The 22,473-nt window shown below is 49.0% G+C and overlaps 1 protein-coding gene across 3 annotated transcripts in view; it reads left to right on the forward strand.

The window, feature by feature from the left end:
- The window catches only part of Bcl2l11 (BCL2 like 11), a 37,440-nt gene extending 15,382 nt beyond the window's left edge, over positions 1 to 22,058 (forward strand). For all 3 annotated transcript variants that reach the window (XM_051144592.1, XM_051144591.1, XM_051144590.1), the window contains 2 exons: positions 9,325 to 9,434; positions 20,755 to 22,058. In XM_051144592.1, coding sequence (XP_051000549.1) covers positions 9,325 to 9,434; positions 20,755 to 20,862 — 218 coding nt within the window. In that variant the 3' untranslated portion in view covers positions 20,863 to 22,058. The remainder of the gene's footprint in view (positions 1 to 9,324; positions 9,435 to 20,754) is intronic.
- The last annotated feature ends 415 nt before the right edge of the window (positions 22,059 to 22,473 follow it).

Consider the following 22,473-nt stretch of genomic DNA (forward strand, 5'->3'; position numbering starts at 1 on the left):
TCTCTTGATTGTTTAATGAAGCAGATGGTGAAGTGAGCTGTCTGGATAGAAAGGGATCTTGGTTTTATGTTTTCGCCCTCCATCAAATACAGGACTGGTCTTCATTTGACCCTATTGAGCTTTGAAGTTATTTTTACTTGTTAAAATAAGATGCACAGTCATATCTCTATAACCTTCTGAATATAAACGGAGCTAGCTGTTCAGAAACTTATGGGACAGGATCAAAGAGACCGAGACCCAGGAGTGTCCAGTGTCTTGCCATGACCAGTGAGCGTGAAATGCTGCCATGTGCTGTTCAGAGCAGTGACTTCAGGAGCAAGGCATGAGAGGAGGTTTCCATCATTAGGGCGGTAGGAGCCTCCCAGGGCGTGTTGGTGAGAGGAAGTGGCTTAGGATCAGGTTTGGGAAGTGTGATGACAGCTTCGCTTATTAAAAAGAGAGGTGATATGCTGGAGAGATGACTGCAGTGGTTAAAGGTACTGGCTGCCCTTTCAGAGGACCCGAGTTCGGTTCCCGCACCCACGTGGTGGCTGTTAACCACCTAACTTCAGTTCCAGAAGGTCTGAGGCCCTCTGCCGTCTACCACTAGCATTTGGTGCACAGACGGTCAAGCTGTCACTCATTACGTATACATCCATATGCATAAAATAAATAAGTAAAACCCAAAATTAATAACAGCAACAATAATGATGATGATGATGATGATGGAGGTGATGGTTGAGAAGGATTATTATGGGTTGTCTTATAGCCCTAGGGGTAGAATCGTGATGGGGTGGAATGTTAGAGGGAGCACTTCTGTTCCCCAGTGAGCTTTGTTGTGCTTAGTAGCTGTCCGTGGGGGCTGCAGCACTGTGAGAAAGGGGCACCTGACCCTGGAAGTGAGCAGAAAGGCTGAGAGACCCAGTGGCCTGTCACTGATGGCTCCCAGTACTCAGGTGCTATGCTGCTCCTGCGTCAGAGAGGTCCCCAGACATGGGCATCCCAGCTCAGGCTCCCAGCATACCTACTGCATCTAGTAAATCTGTTCGTGTGTGTTTGGGGGACAACTCAGATGGAAGCGATAGCGAGGCCTTCCGCTGTGGACTCGAATGAATGCAAAGGCCCTGGATCTTAGTTGCCACCAGGTTTGGACTTCATTGCACGACACAGAAGGGTCGTGAAGGGAAGGGAAGGGAAAAGGCCTTGTGGATACTAGTTTCCACATCTCTGTCCAACGTCAGCCTTGGGTGACTGGGGCTTTGCGAACCATCCGGCTGGAAATGGATGAAAGCAGCCTGTTAGGACTTATTAGCTCAGGGCTATGTGAAGGCAGTGGGGAGGGCGTGCCGGAAGAGTGAGTAGGAAAGCTCTGGCTTTGGGCTGTGCACCTCATTATTGAGTACTTTATTCCAGCAGCTGTTTTCAAGGCGCTGTCTTGAATTCATGTGACAACTCAGGCTTGACACAAATGTGCACCAGAGGAAAACAGACTGAGGGAAACTCGAGCTTAGGCTGCATGGTGTTGCTTTATTTTTATTTCTTTCTCTCTTTTTTACTTTCACTTTTATGTGTAGCTTTTTGTGTGTGTGTGTGGGGGGGAATGTGTGCACACGTGCGGCACGCACACAGATGTGCGGAGGCCAGAGGTGTTGAGTGCTTTCCTCAATCGCTCTGATCCTGACCGGGGTCTCTCACTGAAGGTCACAGATTTTCATTAGGCTGGTTATCTAGTGAGTCCTGGACATCCTCCTGTGTCCACCTCCCTACTACTGGGTGCTGGGGATCCAAACTCACCTACACATCAGACACTTGGTTTTTGTTTCTTGTTCTTTGAGACAGGGTTTCCATGTAGCCTTGGCTGTCCTGCACTCAACTTCGTAGACCAGGCTGGCCTCAAACTTACAGAGATCCTCCTGCCTCTGCCTCCCCGAGTGCTGGGAATACAGGCGTGTGCCACGCCCCCTGCCACATCAGACACTTAACTGACTGTGCCCTCTTCCTGCAGACATCTTTTTTTTTTTTTTTTACTTCTAATAGCTTTCATTTTTGTCAAGTGGCTTGGTGGAACTGATCGATTTATCTATCAAGAAATAAAATGATGTGGGTAAAAAATAGACCTGGATGGAGTTTGGGGTGAAGGAGATGGGAGCGGGGGGGGGGGGGTTGGGGGACTCTGGGTGGTATTTGTGAGCACACATTTCAAAAGGAGCTTCTGGTGGTTTTTAGTGTCCCCTCACTGCAGTGGCAACATCTCCCCTTTGCCTTTGGCTGACTGGGAAGAGGCGGACAACTTGACCCCTTCCTTCAAGATGGCTTTGAAGGTCTCAGCACACTGCCTGGCTGCTTTACTCCTGTGAGCTGGGGGTGTGTCTGAATAGAGAAAGGTGACTTCTGAAGACATTTACATAAGCAGATAACTGTTGGCCTAACATTCCAGCATCAAAGTGGCCACCTGCAGACATTCCCGCCCCCCCCCCCCACACACACACCCTAACATATTTCGAGTATTTCTTTGGGGATTATTCTGTAGCTAGTTTGAGTCCATAGAAGTGGTTCTTTGTAGAGACCTTTATAGCTGTGGGTGGTGCGGTCAGAGTTTCCTCAGGGACAGAGATGGACAGCCCTAAGATGGCGACTGAGGAGTCTTTTTTTTTTTTTTTTTCCTCCCTACAGTCCTCCGACTGATTGCCCTTGCCTGTCTCAGTGTGTTCTGCTGTGTGTTTGAAACCGGCAACAGTTTCTTCAAAGTCACACATTCCATGTCTACTTAGACACCAGGAAATCCTTTCTCTGTATTGATTTGGTTTAACTCACACCGATTACTTTACAATCTAGTCTTTGGGGATTGCTGACCAGCTGGAGACAGCTGAAATCCTCCTGCGGGTTTCTGAGTTTTTGACTCCCGCTATCACTGCACGGCGATGCCAGCGGTGATGCCGGCATTAGGACGGGAGCTGCCCCTAACCGTGCGGTGGTCTGAGCTCGCCTACTCCCAGGCTGAGATTGCAAGTCAGTGTACCAAGATGTGTGCCTGTGTTCTACAGCACTGTTGCAGGCAAGGACAACTGGCAGAATGGCCATGCGTGTCACAATGTGACCTCAGTTCTGTGAACCCATTGCTATTCAGTGCAACCAAGTCACGGCTTGATTTCAGTAACAACCACTTACCCATGATAGTTACTTAGCATCAAAGATCTTGTATTTCCTTATGAGTTAGAAAACCGTTAGCCAAGTGAATGGCCACATCTTGCACCACTAAGGCCCTTTGGCATCAGGGATGTCGACCTTGCCCTCCCTCCTCCTGCATAGAAAAATGAACTGGTATCCTGCCATAGAAAATCATGTTACTGATACCAGGTTTGGGTTTCAGAAGATTTTTTTTTTTTAAAGTTTGGAGGAAAACTCAGTGGATAGAGGACACTTGGCAAAGCTGCACATGTCTGACTCAGTACATAAGAAAGTTTTAATAGTGGCATTTGTAACGGTAAAGAGGAAGAAACCTGGGCCTGGGAAGTCCCCTGGTGCAGGCTAGTGGCCTGCAGGGCCGGAGCCTTACTGCAAGTCACAACTTCACAGTGTATCTATGGTCGTGTGTGTGTGTGTGTGTGTGTGTGTACTCATGCCAGGTTCACAGAATGAAATGTTTCTTAACTATTGAAACTATGTTCTGAGGGTAAAAAAACTCAAGAGCTTTCCCTTTGAAGAATTTTTATTCGCGTGTCAAGCGCGCGTGTGGCCCTCTTGCTTAGAAGAGCTTTTGTAAACAGCTTTCTCGTGAGCACACATCCAACAACACTATGTTCTCCACCCCCGTCACTAGGTGCAGAACAAACTATTTATTCTTGCTGCTCACCCACCTTAAGGACTGTGAGTGGAACAGTGATTGCCTTTGTGACGGGCTGGCTGTGGGAGTAAGTGGGTGCAGGCAGGACAGAGTGGCAGGAGTCAAGACGGTGGGGCGGCATGGTTTCAGAGCAGTGTGGCTCCAGCCCACAGGCTCCAGGTGCGCCTTCAGAAGATCAACACCTGTGAGGTACGTCCTGTGGTCGGTCGGCCGTGGGAGGAAACTAAGCCACTTAGTGTTGGGATTGGAAGCTCGCTTCTTAAGCTCACCTGCACACAGCAGCATGGGTGAGCTGGACCGTTCTCTGCTCGGCTGTGTTCTCATGTGGCCCTGGACTACTTAGGGTGCTCACTAGCATTAAGCTGTTTGGGGAGCTCAATGGGAGAACTTCCCTACACCCCATCCCTATACCTCAAAGTAGATATTTTGTCACCTGAGAAATACTGTGTGAGGATTTCATTGAGCAGTGTGCCATTTAGTTAAATCTAGTGGACCTTAAAGGCAGGGGAAGAGGTTGCCTTATAAAATACTCTAGGTAGGCTTTCTGTTGTATAGACACACATTATGGCTGAAGGGACGGTTCTGTGGTTAAGAGCACTTGCTGCAAACTCCTAAAGAGTGGAGTTCAGATCCCAGCATCCAAATAACGATCCAGGCGTCTGCCCACATGCCCGTGACCCCAGCTTGGAGGGCAGGCAGAGATATAGCATTGCTGAGGGTTGCTGTCCGGCATAATGGAGGAAAATGTGAGCCCTGGGTTCAGGGAGAGACCCTCCCTGAAGAAGTAGTAGGCAGAGAAAGAGAAGGACCCTCGACTCACTCTTCTGGACTCTACACACATGTACTCATGCGCGTAGACAAACATACAGCAATCTTTAAAAAAAAGCGTCCAGTTAATCATGGTGTATGGCTTGGTGCGTAACATGGTGTGCATATTACCTGTGCCGTATGGAATGCATGCTGGCCGTTAATTTTCAGTTTAGATCAGAGGAATAGTATTTGCTTCTTAAAACAAACAAACAAACAAAAACCCAAAACAAGAGTGGTGCAGATATCGTTGGGCAGTTAAGAGCACTGTCTGCTCTTGCAGAGGACCCAGGTTCAATTCCCAGCATCCACGTGGCAAGTAGCAGCTGTCTGTAAGCCTAGTTCCAGGGGGAATTGACACTCTCTTCTGGCCTCTGCAGCTACGAGGCACGCACATAATGCATATAAATACATACAGGCAAAACCACTACAAACATACAATAAAGAGAAAGTACAGTTTTTAAAAACACAACCATCCTGGGGGCTGTGGCTCAGTGCTAGAACATGTGTCCACCATCCTGGTGGATGGTGGGGTCTTTAGCATCACAGAGAAAAGAAGAAAACATTCTTGCCCTTTGAAAAACAGAACACCAGCCACGTATGATGGCACGCATCTTTAATCCCAGCACCCAGGAAGTGTAGGGGCAGGTGGAGCTGAGTTTGAGGCCAGCCTGGCTTCGACAGTTAGTCCCAGCTAAGCCAGGGCTACACTGGGAACCCTGGTGGTAGAGTATCTAAGACACACCGGCCTCCTCTGCAAGTGGTGCTTGTATGGGAAAATACTGTTTCGTAACAGCTTCTTAAAACTACACCAAAGTACAGCTGATAGCCTGCTTGCTAACCCGGAGCTATTGCCAGCCAATGACAGTGTAGGCTAAGCCTGGTCTTAACCAGTATCTTGGGTTAATGCACCCTCCTGACACCACCAGAACAGATCAGGGCCCCAGGCTTAGTCACTGTGTCTGGTCCTTTGTTCCATGTCGTTTCAGGATCTGGTCTGTAGGGCCTCCATCCCTCCCACCCTGAGCCTCCCTTGCCGAGCTGTGGGGATCTGTTTATATCTGAGCACCTACTTGAACTGTTCTTTATGGGAGAAGCCGGCCGTCTGCTTATCTCCCTGAACAACAGCGCATTTATCTCTAAGCAAGTTGAGTTTGGCTGCCAGAGATCCTTAGCCGCTGGCGGTGGCGATGTTCTTGCTAAGTGCTAGTTTTGATAAGTCGGCCTGTGACCCAGGCTAGCTCCTTCAGTGGTGTTTGGCGTTCCCAGCCGCGCGTGAGCCAGACCACCATCTGATGCATCCGTGCGACCGAAGGGTTAGCTAGAACGCAGAAGGCCTCTCCTACAGCGGGAGGCATTAATCAGAGGAGTCATTTTGTGTTGCAATGGGTGAAGATGGTAATGTTTATTCGAGCACAATTCTCCCTGCGCATAAGAATAATGGAGCTCCAGACATGAGATGCATGAGGGGTCCAGCCAATAAAAAGGAGTAGAACCAGCCCCAAATACCCCTTGCCAGGAAAAAAAAAAAGTGGGTAGCACAAAGAAGACAAACTTCCTTACAGCTCAGAATGGGTTGCAGCGAGCTAAAGCAATTTTCTATGAAAGTTTTTTTTTGTTTTGTTTTTGTTTTTGTTTTTAATAGGCCAAGAGAAAAGTGTGAACCATGTTGTAAGTATCAGAGTCCAGACAAAACAGTGACACACACCTGTAATCCCAGCACTTGGGAAGTGGAGCCAAAAGATCAGGAGTTCAGTATCAGGCATAGCAAGTTGGAGGCCAGACTGTGCTACATGGGACCCCGTCTCAGAGAGAATGCGTGTGACCTATTTCTCACCCACTGTCTTTCAGTAATTGGGTTTTTTTTGTTTCCCACCACAGTTGAAGCTGGATATCTCTTCATCGTGTATGGAGAGAAACAGTGGGACTATGGCTGGGAAAGGTGGGTGGTGGGATCCGCCACGGTGGCATGGCACCTCACCGGACTACTCAGCTGTGTAGAAAATAGGTGTGTCCCCTTGTGAGAACACTCAACAGAAGGAGCCATCTCAGTCAGAGAGAATGATGCCCCATAGTGTAAAAACACGAGGCATGCCCCGGAGGGCACATACTTGTCATCCGAGCACTTAGAGAGGCCTGGGCCACATGCTGACATCTTGATGTGGCACCCATGTCACCAAATCCTTAAGAACCCAAGAACCCAGGAAGAGGCATGGAGCCGGTGTTATCAACTGGTGTGGTGTCTGCTTTTGATTTTTTTTTAAAAATTGCCAATTATTTCAGCATTAGTTTTAATACAATTAATAGTAACATTAATATTAGAAATAATATGCTAAAAAAAAGTATGACCAGTGTGGTGTGTGTGTGTGTGATGTGGTGTGTGTGTGTGTGTGTGTGTGTGTGTGTGTGACTGGATATGGCTTCCTAGTCTGACTGAGCCTAAAAATTTAACTCCTCCATAAGACTTCCTGTCTCCACTAGTACTTCCTGTAGTAACATCCCCTCTCATAGGTAGCTTGATGGGCCAGATCCCCCCTCACTGAGGCCTGATGGGTTAGACGCTTCTCTTTTAAGGCCTTGGTCTGTCTCTGTCTCTCTCTGTTCGCCTCTAAAGAAAGATAAAACCTCTCCATGCAGCCCAGCATTACCCTTCTGCCTCAGGTTCAGGTTCTGAAGTTCTGAGACTGCATGCCGAGCCCGTCCTTCACTCAGGTAAACCATTAGTAACCCTTGGCCAGAGAAGACGTGGCAAGAGTTTATGAAAAATAAAAAGAATTGGCTAAGTCTTGAAGCGTTAGTGTTCGATCGAGTATACTTTTGTAGTTACAAGTCTGTGGTTTATGGATCTTCTACAAAACGAGAAGGATAGACTTAATGTTTGTGAAATTTAGGGATCGTAGGTTTTTACTACTTTAGTGAGTAGGAAATTTAGTTGTGAGTTCTTTGTGGTTACTTTCAAAATGAGGGAGGTAGATGGAGGTGCAGGGGTCTTGGTGCCCCACCCCCACCCCCGGGCATGTCACTGACTGAGCAATGGGTGCTCTGGGGTGTCCGATGCTAACTTCCTCACATTGCAGGGTTTTTGTTGCGGATTGTTGTTTGTTTGTTTTTGTTTTGTTTGGAGACGGGATCTCACTATATAACTCAGACGGACCTGGAACTCACAGGCGTGTATGTGTGATCACAGATCAGGCTGGTCTCAGCCTGAGGCCGCCAGTCTCTCTCTGCCTCCCATAACCTGCCATGATCCAGTCTTTTCTCTTCTTCTCAAACGCACCTTTACTCCCAGACTCAAAACATTTCCTCCTCTCACATGTTGCAGACTTGAGTCCATCTTTGTTGACTGAGTTAATAATATTCAGAGTATGCAGGTAGACTCCCATTTGGATGCGCTGTTGATGCCACTGAGCCCGCTTCTGTAGACCCACCTTCCAGGCACCTTTCCCTTTCTTCCCAGACATTTCATCAGCTTTGAATTTTTCCCTAGGAATTTGTACCCTGTTCTAAGACCAAAGTGGGTGTTTTACTGAGAAACGAAAATGTTATACTCGCCGATGTTTTGTGCATTTGTTTTAGGGATGGACCTTAGGACCTTATGCATGCTGGGAAGGTCCTCTGTCACTGATTTCTTTTTTAAGATTATTATTTCATTTAGGTGTGTGTGTGTGTGCGTGCGCGCACATGTGCGTGCGCGGGCTGGTGAAATGACTCAGGTTAAGAGCACTGGCTGCTCTTCCAGAGGTCCTGAGTTCAATTCCCAGCACCCACATGGTATCTCACAACTGTCTGTAACTCCAGTTCTAGGGGATCTGGCACCCTCACACAGACATACATGGACATAAAAGTGTGTGTGTGTGTGTGTGTGTGTGTGTGTGTGTGTGTGTGTGTGTGTGTAAGGCAGAAAACAGTTTGTAGGAGTCATTTCTCTGTTTTCACCATGTAGATTCTGAGAATCATACTCAAGGCTATCCGGCTTGGCAGCAAGTGTCTTTGCCCACCAAGCCATGGCACCTGGCCCTATCGGATTTCATTGGTGATCTTCCTTGCACTGTTTAGTAGTCGTATGTATGGCTGGACCAGCATGTTCTGTAATTCTTACAAGTCTGAGTCTCCACTTCTGATAACACTTACACACTGACTGCTGGTTCTTTTGTACTTTGCTCATCAACTTGACACAAGCAAGAGTCTCCTGGCAAGAGGGGATACTAATTGAGGAATTACCTCCATCAGGGCTGCCTGTAGGTAAATCTGTGGAGTATTTTCTTACTAAATGTTAGCTGTGGAAAGGCCCAGCCCGCTGCAGGCAGGGCCACCCTGGGGCCAGTGGTCCTGGGTTGTAAAAGAAAGCCAGCTGAGCAGGCCGCATTCTTGGTTCCTGCTCCTGCCCCTCTTCCTGAGCTCCTGCCCTGACTTCTCACTGCTGAGGGACTGTGATCAACCCTGTGAGCTGTATAAACCCTTCCAGTTAGTGCTCTCTCACAGCAACAAGGCATTGCTAACCAGGATGCTGACATTTAAGGTGATAACTGCCTCCACAGTTCTTAACACAGGATCGAGAGTCCCTGAGGCCAGGGAGCTTCCGGAGGACAAGAATGTGTGAGATGGGTTTGTTCCTGGGAACTCTTGTGTGACGTTCTTGGTGCTGTGGGCCCTGAAGTGATTTCCGCTTCCTTTGTTTCCCACCCCCTACACAGCTTCCATAAGGCAGTCTCAGGAGGAACCTGAAGGTATGCGCCCGGAGATATGGATTGCACAGGAGCTGCGGCGGATCGGAGATGACTTCAACGAGTCTTACACAAGGAGGGTAAGGACCTCTTCCCGCCCACCCCCGCCCCACCCCCGCCCCCATAGGAAAGGAGACTGCCGAACTGCAGGGCTACTCCTGGACTTTCTGTTGTTTCTTTCCTAACTTTCGCTCCTGCTGCATCTAAAGGCTTGGCTTTAATTAAGATACAGTGTGAAGCTGCAGGAGGTGTGGGATGTGTGTCAGCATATTAGTCCTTAAGACGCTTTTAAAACATTACTGATACACATTGAAATAGACCCACATTCATGCGGGACTATAAGAAAGCCAGCTGAGCAGGCCGTGTTCTTGTCTCCTGCTCCTGCCCCTCTTCCTGAGCTCCTGCCCTGACTTCTCACCGCTTAAGAGCTTAAGATGCTTTTAAAACATTATTGATACACATTGAAATAGTCCCACATCCACGAGGAGCACAGAGTTTTCAGTTAATTTGAGGCGCTTCTCCATGTAGGCAGAGCTATTAAATTCAAATTCTGCAGTCACTCAGCCAGGACTCCCAGCAAGGGGCTCCTGTCCTCAGCCCTGCTGCCAAATTTTCCCATTTGGTTATTAATTGTGTTAGGAGACCAGTAATCAATAGCTTTTTATGTGAACCCAGTGAAAATTAAATAAAGATAACTGGCTGTCCTATAGATTTCTTAGGTATGTTCTTAATAATAATAATAATAATAATAATAATAATAATAATAATAATAATAATAATAATAATAATAATATGCTTAGCTCAACCCCTTCATAAGCAGTATGTTTAAGAACAGTTTTGATGGCCTCCTAGTGGCATTAAAAACATTTGACAATTTGATGTTCTGTTTCCCGTGGAACCCACTTTTGGGGGTATAGGTTTTGACTCTGAGGTACGTGACCGCTATGAGTGAGATGACTAGCTAACAAAGTGTCTGGAGGTAACTTTGGGTCCTTCTCACTTTTTCAAACGCAACCTCTCTGCTCTCTGGAGTGGTGCAGGCCTAGGGCCCGGAGATGTTTCTTTCTTTACATAGTCCTGGAACTTGAGAATAATTTCAGTTCCCCTTCCTGCTCTTCTTCCATGGAGTGTGTTGGGGGATGTGTATGCCACGGTCACACGTCTGTCCTTAAATGGGAACTGTCACACTGATGAATGGACTGAGGAATTTTTCACGATACTGTGTTTAGCTTTCACAAGTCTGGCATCCTTCCCCTGACGTGGATCACCTCACAGAATATAAATTCCTCCTTAGCCTAGGTCCAAAATGGCACTCTTTTCAGAAGGTTGGTTGATTTCGTAATTCAGCGCTAAAGTTACATCCACTAATCCCTCTGCTTCAGATTTTACTGTTTCTGTTGGTGACCGGGCTTCTTGTTGACTGTATGAGGCCATGGTATGTTAGGGAGCCTGGGCCTTCTGTTCAGGCCAGGCGTAGGGGACACGAGACTGTTCAAGAAAGTGGGGACTACATTCGAGTCTTGGGCTGGAGTTGGGTCCAGAGTCCTAGAGGACATGCCATTTCTGATGAGCTTAGAGACGTGTGAGTGTAGGTACAGGCTGGCTGTGATGCTGCGTCTGTCTTAGACACTGTAGATGCCCTTGGGGCTGGACCTGGTGGGTGGGGATGCCTCGGGAGGGACGCAGCTGTGGGCAGGTCTGTGTACTGCTGGGACTTGTACACTGAGCTGAGCTGGCACAGCACCCCACTCGGGCTGGAGGGAAGCCTTTGTCTGCAGAACCAGGCCTGTTGATGGATATTTTGTACCTGTCTGATTTTAAACCATAAGATATGGACAGGGGACTAGGAGGCCTTCCCCTATGGGCCTGGTTGATATAGCTTCCTGGGGACTGTGAGTGGTTCGTGATGGTGTGGTTGAAATGAGGGACAGCCACACAGTCTATGGCTGGCCCCTCAGGGAGGGCATCCGGGTCATGAATGGTTCAAGTTCTGTGCAGGTGAGATATGGACCACCCTAGAGTCTTCGCTGACCCAGCTTGCCTCTGGAGGGTGAGACTTTGGCTATATGTGGTCTGCCTCCTGCTCTCCTCCCAATGTTGGTTTATAGTTTCATGTTTAAGTGTGCACTTTGTGATGGATGCATCTGGTTTGATTTTGTTAAACAAGATATGGCATTGTTGTTTCCCACCCTTTTAATACAATAAATGTAAATAAACATCATTGGACTATGTACTATTTTGCAAGATATTATTATACCTTATTTTTTTCTCTTCCCCCCTCCCCCGGTGCGTGCGTGTGTGTGTGTGTGTGTGTGTGTGTGTGTGTGTGTGTGTGTGTGTGTGTGGGTGTGTGTGTGTGTGTACACCTTACAGGCCACTGTGTGTGTTTAGAGATCAGAGAACAACTTTTGAGAGTTAGTTCTCTGTTTCAAACTAGCAGGCCTGCAAACTTACGGGCAATTCTCATTCCTTTTCCATTCCCATCTCGCCAGTCCTGGGATTACAGATGCACATAGCACCACTTCCAGCACTCTTACGTGGGTTGCAGGGGCCTAACTCAGACTACGTCAGAGAGCTTTTACCAGCTGAGCCATCTTGCAAACCCTTAGCATATCTACAGCCAGTGCTGAAATGCGGTCAAGATACTAAAGGACTTCAGCTTTCTTCATAGGCTGAGCCAAGAGAGGGAACCTAGGCTAGACCCTGATTCCTCTCAAATGAAAGCAGATGCTCTCCACATGGTAGGTGTCAGCAGCCAGTTCAAAATGCCAGACTCTGAAACACAGAACAGTGACACAGTGACCCCCTAAAGCCACAGCCACCGGTCCTACTTGTCAGAAGAGCAGCCCATTGTCTGTCATCACACTAATGGTCCATTGTTGAACACTGGGGACAGGAAGCCAGGCAGGAAGAGGGAGAATGGCTCCAGATGGCCATCGCTGACCCGCTGCCCATCCCGCGGCTACTTGAGAGAAATCGCCGAATCCTCTAAAAGATTTAATGTCTATACCAGCGCAGTTATCTTCTCTCAAGTGTTTTTTTAGCTTTTATTGCCACTAACCTTACAATGCCTGGCAGGATATCTTCTTCCCAAGTGACCGGTTAGGGAAATAAGAGACGCTGTTTTGTAGTTGTTGTGTTGAGTCCATTTAGGCACAGTGGGGAAGTGTGAGGTGCAGCTGTGAACCATGCCACCAGAGATGAGGAGGTCACAAGTACCACTCTGACCGCTGAACCCCAGGGTGGCATGGCAGGGCCGTCAGTAGGAACATGGATGCTCTATAGTGTGGGAATTTGTGACAACTTTTTATTTTGAAAAATTTCAAGAAACATACAGAGAACTTTGTTAACATGCCACCTTGGTGCCCCCTGGTATAAGTGTAGTGTGTGTGTGTGTGTGTGTGTGTGTGTGTGTGTGTGTGTGTGGTGGTGGTGGTGATGGTGGCGTTGTTTTCTCTGTGATCCCCTTAGCTTATTCTTTAAAAGTTTGTGTTCTTTGAAACTTCCATACAATGTTTTGATCATATCAATCCCCTCCCCCCAATTCCTCCTTACCCTCCCCACCTTCCTGCTCACCCAGTTTCATGGTCTCTTTTGCTTTAATTATTATCGTTATGAGTTTCCATGTATAAGATGGTCAGGGAACATTATGGGGTAGGGGTACAAACCATAGGAACAGGGCATTTGCTGTACAATTGTGTCATCTATATAGGACAAGGAAGCCGTACTCTTCAAGTCCCACTACATTTACCTAATCTGAGCAAGGACAACCCTGCTTGACAGGCCAGAGTGCATGGGGACTCTCACAAGACCCCGCCCCTTATAACTACTGCAGTGTGCACTTCCTGAGAGTAAGAACATCCTCTCATATGTACATCTTACATGTTACCACTTGTAACAGTCATAATCAGCAAATGAACAGTGTCCCCATGCTGTCATGACTGCAGATCTAAACTGCTTATCTGTCCTGAAATGTTCCCTTTTAGCTGGAAATGGGGCGGGGGGGCTGGGGGGGCATTGACCAAACCCCGGCTTAGACCCATGCATTGAACTAAGGTATGCTTTGGCCCTGGAAGTTCCTCTGTCTTTGGAGAGGTGGCAGACACTTGTGAAGGATCCAAGCAGGATGAGTTTATAGACCCCCTGCATTTCTTTTACCAGGTGCTTCCATGGGTTGAGTTAGGTTTTATGTTTCTGTAGGAATGCTGCAGAGACAAGTTGTCCTTGGTCACTGGGAGGTGTGTGGTGGCCCTCTGGTGCTGTTAATGTAGACTCAGGATGGTGTGGACGCAGGAGACAAAACCACACTGGGGTGGTGCCAGACTTCTTGAAAGACGTTACCTGTTTGTTATACCCAGGTGGTGTGCTAACCATTCTGAATCTCGGTGCCCACGATGCACCGTGGTACCCATCTGGAAGACTCGGGAAGATGGCAGAGGATTTGGGGGGATTGCTGGACAGTTCAGGGAGGTCAGTGTGCCCAGAGAGAAGCTTGGAGAAACCGATTGCCTGGAGGTCATGGAGAAAGCTAGGTTCCGTCTAGCCAAGTGGCGCAGGGTCATTTGTCTCTTGCAGCCTGTGTTGGAAGCCTCTTCATCTTCATGTGGGGATGCGTCAATGTGAGACCAGCCACCTCTCAGCCCCCTCCAGTAGCCAGCATCAGAGTGCTGCCTGCATGTCTTAGCTGTTGGGCCAGCTCGTCTTCTGGGGTGGGGGTGGGGGGGTGACATCAAGGGCAAGCCTATGGTCCTCTGCGCCCTTGAGCACTAATTCTGAAAATAAGATGTCCACTTGTGGGCATTTTGGCCATGGGCTGGGGTTGCTGTGAAGGGCCTACAGCCCTTCAGAGAGTTGTTCTAGAGGGTGTCCTTGCAGTGGACAGTCTCGTTGACCCTGCAGATGGGACAAAGATTGAGTGGAAACCCTTCTGTTGTCTGGCTACAAGAAACAGTGCATCTTTGGTTTATACGACTACTTCCTCCCCAGTCCAGGACATGTGCAGGCTTGAGCTGATTGAAGTGTGTGTAGACAACATGAGCCCTGCATCAGATGAAGTGGAGCTGAAAAGGTGCCCCACAGACCAGTTCTGATGAAGCAAGTTTCACTTGAGACGCGCTGTTGTTGGTCTACACAGGCGGCACATCTTGTGTATTTTAAACTTGAAGTCTGTGTGTCTCTCCTTCCAAAGAAAGGGGAGCCCACTGGGCTACCTGAGTTAGTGCTTTTAGAAATGAAGGTGGTTGCTGTAAATCACCAAGGGAGAGGCCTAAATTATAGCTCGCTTGGATGAAGCCAACTAGAGATGCATAGCCTCAGGCCGTGTTCTTCAGAGGCCCTCATTAATTGAAAGCTGGAGTTTTAGTAAGTTGCTTTCTTAGACTGTTGTGAAAGGCGCCATTAAAGACATGAATATCAATGTAAAACCCACCCTAGACCTGACTCACAGAAGGACGGGTCGCTTTACATGTTAGTTGCAGGGACTTACAGATGAGGGGGTCTCTCTTGAAGCCACAGCAGTCACTAAGGAGGTGAGGTGAGCTAGTACCTGCTTGCTGTCTGTTAACAGCGTTACGTGTGTTTCCCTTGGAGTTGGAGGAAGCGGTTTGGCATTTTCGTTTTAGGTTTTGTTCACACCTGACCTGGGCCCCACCATTTCTGTGCGATGGCTAGGGTGTAGTGAGTGCTTCAGTTTCTCCCTTGAGGCCAAAAAAGGAGTTGTGTTAGATTCGCTCCATAATGTTGGGCCCCTTTTTGGAATAAGAGCTCTCTGTGATGACCGGGGACAGCTTGGCTCGTAAGCAAATGCATCCTATCGAGGGGCACAGCTCCACCCTAGTGTCAGATGTTAAACTCTGGGTGCCATTAGCACTCCGTTCTCTGTCATGTTGAGTGTTGCCAGGAACTCTGTCCACCTGGCTGCCTTTAGACACTTTGGACGCGCCTCTGAAGCAAGTGCGTTCGACCCTACAGGCACAGGCTGTATCTGTCTGGGTGTACGCAAATTTGAGAGGAGACCGAAGCACCGGGGTGTGTCCCAGTGGCTGGCTGGGTGTTGGGCTGACATGCTTGTGTTCATCTACACCACGTGTGAGGGTTCTGTCGGCCTGGCAGGTGCTACCCAGCAGTTGTGGGATGCTGAGCCCTGAGCGTGCAACCAAGAGGAGGTGCAGGTGCCTGGAGGAGGAACTTCAGGCAGGTTCGTGGGGTAACTTTTTTTTTTTTTTTAATCTCTGGAGGAGGAAATGAAGATGCAAAGAAAGGAAGGTTTGGCCCCTTCTGCAGACACATAAAAATAATAAGGCTGTTGCATCATCCCCCCTGCTAGACTTCACCTCGCTGAACCAAAGCAGGAGGCTTTCGTTGTGGTTAAAGTGTGTTGCATCCCACTGAGCGTTTCAGAACAGCATGTTCCTGCTCTGACTTGAGTATTTTGTCCCTTGCATCTCTCACAGGAGACATACTGCCGATCTTGAAGCCTGGCTGGCTGGCTGGCCGGCCGGCCGTAGAGCAGGACTGAGTTCTGGTTCTGAGGCCTGCCTGGCAGGGTCCCCATTAAGTAGAAGTGTGTGTAACACTGCTAGAATGGCCGGAGAGGTAGCCCCGCTGAGTGAAACCGTGCAGTGGTTTCTGAGTCCCTGTAAAAGACCTTCCCTTTTTAACACTTACCACTATATGATGCCTCGGAGGAGCTAAGCTACAAGTTCGGTCTGTAAGAATGTGTACAGCCTGTATGATTTTCAAGCCAGTGTGGCCATGGTAGATGCTGGCCGTGCTGAGGGGGGTGGGGGTGGGGCAGCACATTTGTTCCTCTGGTTTTCCAAGACATTGCATCATACCAGATACCTCTGGTGTCCTTTCTCCAGCCGTTGTGATCACTGAGCTGTCAGACCCGAGCTGTTTAGATGCACGTGTTCCCTTGGTGGGAAATGGAAGGTGAGTGTGGCCTCTGGGCAGCAGTCATCTGGCCTCAAGGCAGCAGTGGGCTTTGAACAGTGTGGAGATCTTGACAGATTCTCTGTCTGAAGGTGGAGAGGGGCAAAGACTTCCGTGGCTGCTGTATTTAACAATCTTTTCATGGCTGGATTAGGATGTGATAAAGGTGGGACAGCCTCCTGGCTGGCTCACTCTAAGTGGTGGAGATGGGGGGCGGGGCAGATGTGCTTGCTATCCAGGCAGACATTGCATCGCATTCTTCAGCACCAGAACCTGCAGCTGAGACTCCCTACAGGGACCTTCCTGGTCTTACAGTCCAGTGTGAGTTACTACCTACATATAAACCTGCTGGAGTTTAAGACAGCTGGAGCCTTCAGTGTGGACTTGCAATGTGAAATACCATTTTCACTAGTGAGACTCTTCCTCTCACTAGATGTCTCTATTCTGGGATGCTTTCGTTCCTAAGAACGTGGGATAGGATACTGTCTTTTTAAAAAAAGGTTCATTTGTTTAACTTTTATGTGTGTGTATATGTGCATGAGTTTATGTGCAGTGTGTGTGTGTGTGTGTGTGTGTGTGTGCGTGTGCGTGCGTGCACGTGCACATTGGAGCCCTTGAAACTGGACTTAACAGGCAGCTATGAGCCACCTGATGACAGTGCAGAGCACTCAGGTACACAAGAAGAGCAATAAGTGCTCATAACCGCTGAGCCGTCTTTCCAGTCCAATACCACCATTTTTACCCATGTTGCCCGGACTGACAGGAAACACGAATCGAAGTGTGCTTAGGTTGCCACGGATCTCATCCTTAGGCCTCACAGTATCTCCTTAGTGATGTGACTTTACATCTCTCTCAACCTCTAGCTTTGCTTGTGATATGGTTGTCCCTCTAAGCCCCGCTCAGGTCAGCTGTTGGCACGGTGTTAAGGGTGGGCTCTGCGTTGGAGACTGGCATTTGTACCCTACGGTAGCAGAAGTCTGAGCTGAGTCATTTGGATCACTCTGAGGGTCTCTCTTCCCGCTCCACATGGCCAGACTGAAACCATCTTTGAGCCAAAAGGGAGGTGACCTGGAGCAATAAAAGGCCCTTCTTGGAGCAGGAGCTGTGTTAACTCCACAGCCTTCTCTGTCTGCGGCATGCCAGCCTCCACGTCGTTCATTGCCTTCCATGCTGGGAGCTTGGGTATGTGATCCTAAGTGATTCTAGGAAGGTGTGGGATCCTGAGGACCCACCCTGGCCCTGCCACCTCCAGCCAGCTGCGGCCTGGGGAGAGCCACACTGGCCCCCGTGGTGGTGTTTTAAAGGCTAAAGACGTGTGGTTAGTTGTTTCATTTAGCAGGGGCAGTGGGTGATTCCTCTGTCCCCAAGCCTAGATGCACAGTCCAAAGGGCACCAGGATGTCCTTTCAGGGGCCAGTCTGCCTCGGATGCCTTTTAAATAGCAGTGTAGTCAGTGGAGTAGATCTCCCACGTATCTTTATGGTTTAGCCGGAAACAGTTAACTAAACTTCCATATGAGAGAAGTGTTTTCACTTAAGCAAAGGATGGAGAATGAATCCAACAGGATTACAAGCCTGCCAGAGCTTCAGTAGCAGGACCATAGGTTGGGTGCTGTGGGCAGCAGAAGTTGGGGTGCTATGGGCAACAGAAGGGGGGACCACAAGTCCAACATCAACCTTAGCAGCAATGGTGTCTTCACATACCCCTCTCTGACCTGTTCGCGATGCCCGCTCAGTCATTATAGACACACCTTGCCCTGCCCCAGCCAGTGAGTTCATCTTAGCCACCATGCTGAGGGTCCTGTCACCATAGCCAACCACGGCTGAGAATTTGGGGGCCACTGCGGCTTCCATGGAGGGGTTGCCAGGAAGGAGGCAAAGCTTAGTGTACTTTGTTTCTGCTTCAGAGTTTTTAATCAGGAGTGGCGGTCTGTTTTGTACCAGAAGGCATGGGTGTGGTACTGAACTGTACCCCAGTGCACAGATGCTTCTGGGAGTACCTGAATGTGAGTTACTGATGCAGACCCGCTGGACACTGGCCAAAAGGTGCCTCTGCCAAGAGCTGCAGGCCCAGGAAGAAAAGATCTGGTGCTTTTACCCCTTTTCCGCCGTCTTTTGACTTCTGCATAAGTTGTGCGGGGGTAGGGGTAGGGGTAGGGGTTGGGGAGAGAGCTTGCAGTACGTAGGTGGCTCCCCTGGATGATGACAATTGGCTGATGGCTCTCACCCCCACTGCAGATAATAGTCATCCTCAGGCCTGACTTTCCACCTTGGCCATGTTGTCCTGGCTAGAGAGAGCACCCAGGAGCCTCTGCTTCCTCTGACCTCTCCCCAGGAGCTCTCTTGTGTGTGGGGAGGGGGGAGGGAGAAAGTTGGGGGGAGATTTGCCTAATCCTTCATGTGTGGTACAAGGAGCTGCCTCTCACTTGGACCATTAAGGTCTGGCTTCCTGACTCCATTTCTCCTTCAGCTTTCTAACCTCCAGCTGTGGCACATGCATGCACATGGGCTCAGCTTGAAGCACACCTCCAGCAGTCTCCCTGCTGCCGCCCATCCTCCAGCTGTTTTCTGTGGTGTGGACCACATGCGCTGGGCCAGAGGAGCAGCTCCAGCCCTGCCGCGCCGTGCCGTGCCAGCTGTCAAGGGATTTCTGCACTGGCACTGTGCTCTGAATCAGTACTAATGGCTTCCTCTCTTGAAAGTTGTCCAAAAGCAATTGTTCACTTGTTAGAGGCGCGTGCCATGCTGTGTCACACCAGGGCCCGAGAGAGCGGCACCTCCTTGCCTCCAGGCCTCTACCACCACCACCATCAGGGACTGGGTCTTCCCTTTGCCAGAACTTCCTGCCTTCCCATGTTGGTGCCGCCTAGCATGATTGTACGTGTCCTTTGTACGTGTCTTCTCATTCACCTTGACCGCAGCCACCATCGTCCACCTGTCATCCTCAAAATGGTTAGCCGGTCTGTGGCTACCCAGATGTTGCCAGGACTAGAATTTGAAGCTTGTCAAATGTAAGCAGCCGAGGCCCTATCCCCTGGGTGACCCACTCTTGGTATGTTGACTATCAACACCCAGTCAGCCCCACTGTCTGGTTTCGCAGAAGCCTACAGTGACATAGGTCGGTACAAGTCTTCCCACCTTGGATCGACGGCTTAGTCACTCGTGGTACACGCTTTCTTTGTTTCAATGAGTTGCAGTTCTATTTTGAATAAGCCTCCTTCAGCCGATTAATATTTGTCTTCAGCAAGACGAATCTTCCCCTTGAGTTATTCTCACACAAAAGGAGCAAAGTAATTTTGAAAGTTAAATCAAAACAAAGCAATCTTGTGTGTAGAGCCGATAAAATCGCAGCCTGTGGTCACAGGAGCACCTCCACAGGAATCGCTGACATAAAGCCGATTTCCTCCCATCTTGTTATGGAAAGAGAAGGGGAAATGCCCTGGTCTCTTGAGCTTGAGAGCTGTGTAAACAGTGGGGAGAGGGGAGCTCCCCTCACAGCTGCTGTCTGCTGGGACCTTTGGAGTCTGAGAGGGGACAGACAGTCTCAGTCTGATTCATGGTCATTACCCAGACTGTCCTTAGGAGTGTTTCCCACCAGAGTGAAAGGGGGGGAGGTTGTAGGGGGCTGGGGATGGCCACGCAGGCCAGGTCCTGTTTGTGGCTTAGTCATTAAGGAAACCACCAGGGCTGAGCTTCAGGCCTTGACTTTGAAGCACGTTGTGGCCAATGGCGTAGAGGCAAATGGATTTATTCCCTTGCCTTTTGTTCTCCCATGAGATGAGTTCGAACCCAGATGTGGGGACTCTGGACAGGTGCAGGGGGCTCTGAAATCTTCAACAGAACCTGAGGTTTTTCTTCTGAGCAGTCTGTGGGCTGTAGCAAACCTACATGTGTCACAAGCAATGACGCTTTGCTCTTAACTGCCCTTTCCTTCCCAGGCCTGACGTGGGAGGTTGGGGTTGACTCAGCTCCTGTCTGCGACAGTGGGCAGCCCCTCCAGATCACTGTTTATCCTTCGGTACAGCCAGAGGCACATCACTTCCACTTTATTTAGCCTCTCAGGGCAAATTACCCCCCCCAAATCATCGCTTTCTTAATTCAATCACAGCTACTGGCATCCATCTTTGAGGGGAGTCTAAGTGTGTCTGAGTATCAGTGAATGTGGTTGGTAATAAAGGAACCCCAGTTCATTCTTATTTCTCTCTCTGCTCTGTCCCACACCCTCAGCCACTTCTCCCGAGACACCAACACCAGGGACCTGGTTTTGCACTTCCGGGATACCTTTGGAGTAGTCTGATGGTCTTCTATTTGCTTTATATTCACAGTGATGGAGAGTTTATTCCATGCGCTTGTGACGTCACGCCTTCCCCCTGGCAGGGCAGGTGGAATTGAGTCCCCGCTGCAGTTCAGATGGGATGAGTCTGCAGATTACGAGGGAGTAACCAAGAGCTCCTCTTGTGTTGTTTCAGGTATTTGTAAACAATTACCAAGAGGCGGAAGACCACCCTCACCACCCTCAAATGGTCATCTTACAACTGTTACGCTTCATCGTCCGCCTAGTATGGAGAAGGCACTGACAGCATCTTCACGCAGCCAGGATAAATGGCGGACGTTGCTCTTGTTCAGACCGGTCGAACCCCAGCCCTTCGATCTCCTGGTGCCATGACGATGCAGCCGGTGGTTCTAACTCAGAGAGGTGTGCTGAGGGTGGACAGGCACACCGCGCTGTGTCACTGCGAGCGTAACCTTTCGGTTCACAGCCACATGGCAGAATTTCCAGTAGACGATTGCTATGAATGTAGACAAAGGAGGGTTCTTTCTCTTTTTAATGTACAGACAGATCCTGGGGCTTTGGAGCAGAGAGAGATGCGAGAAGGGTGTTTACATGTGGTATGTTTAATCTTTTTTTTTTTAATCCACTTTCTTTGGTAACTGTTCTGTTTTGCTCCAGAGAGGAAAATTTTTTTAGCCAACTTGCAGATGATTTTTATAGTAAAATTCTTAACCTGTTGGGCTACTCAGAAGATGATGTAAGCCTACAGTGGGAACTGAGCCAGCTGATGTATAAGGCTGCCTGAGTTTATTTTTGAGAGGTTACTGTACAGAATTTTTAAACAAGGAGAGTGTGGTGTTGCCCTCTCTCCTCTGCCATGGCTTCTTTGAGTTTCCTTTGTAATGATTACTACCAAAACAGTCCTTATGAAATGGGATGGGCTAAAGTGGCAGAGGGTCTGTTTTGGTATGCCACTTCCATTTTGTAAATATTTACCTCTTAGCTCAGTTGCTTCTGTGGCAAAATTTCATACTTTTTTTTGTTTTTCCTCAACTCCTCAGTCTGTCTCCACACTGATGCACAGGTTTGGCCCAGGGTGTTTTCCTGATGAAATGTGTTTGGGTCAGCAAGGGCTAGGGGCTGCCCGGATTATTCCCAGCTCCGTCAATCAAGCTGACTCATGGGAAGGGCTCTTGTCCACTTCACTTCATCGTGCTGGCTTTGTTTGTTTGTCTCTTTTATCCGGGGAGAGCACAGACTTGTACACCATTTACTGAAGCTGTCAGCTCTTCTGGCTGCAGGCTTTGCTGAAGTCATAGGCTCTGCTTTGCCTCGTGTACCAGATGAGCCGGAGCCCACACTTTCTTAGGGATTGGCCAGGTCATTTCAGGAGCAAGGGACTCAGGTGATCAATTCCCATGCGTCTTGATGTTTAGCCCTGCTCATCCCACCTGGCCTGTGATACCTGAACTTCATCCCTGTTGCCTTGAACATACCTTGCATTAGTTTGCGTACATAGGGAACCTCCATTATACCGAGTGAACTATTCATCTTCCGAAAGATGGCTGCCTGCTTTGCTCTCTCCATTTTCTTAACAATTGGATCTTGTTGGGCCATCTGTGTCTGGGGTGGGGGGTGCTCTTTCTCAGTACCTGCCCCTTAGGACCACATGCACCAGAAGCCCACACATTGGTCAGTCATTTCAAGAGCAGGCAGCACTGAAGGGGTACACTTCCCTAACATGTGCAGAGGCCCTGGGTCCCCATCCCAGGCACCTCCTAAAACAAATGGCACCCTTGTATGCAGACAGCCAGGGAAGATGCAAAAAAGTACAAAAGACGAAAGAACATAGAAGAGGTGGCAGGAACCAGGAGCCCTCTATGTGAAAACATCAAACATCAGGCAGCTTGCATAG

This window comes from Acomys russatus, chromosome 4, assembly GCF_903995435.1.
Source record: "Acomys russatus chromosome 4, mAcoRus1.1, whole genome shotgun sequence".
Lineage (NCBI taxonomy): Eukaryota > Metazoa > Chordata > Mammalia > Rodentia > Muridae > Acomys > Acomys russatus.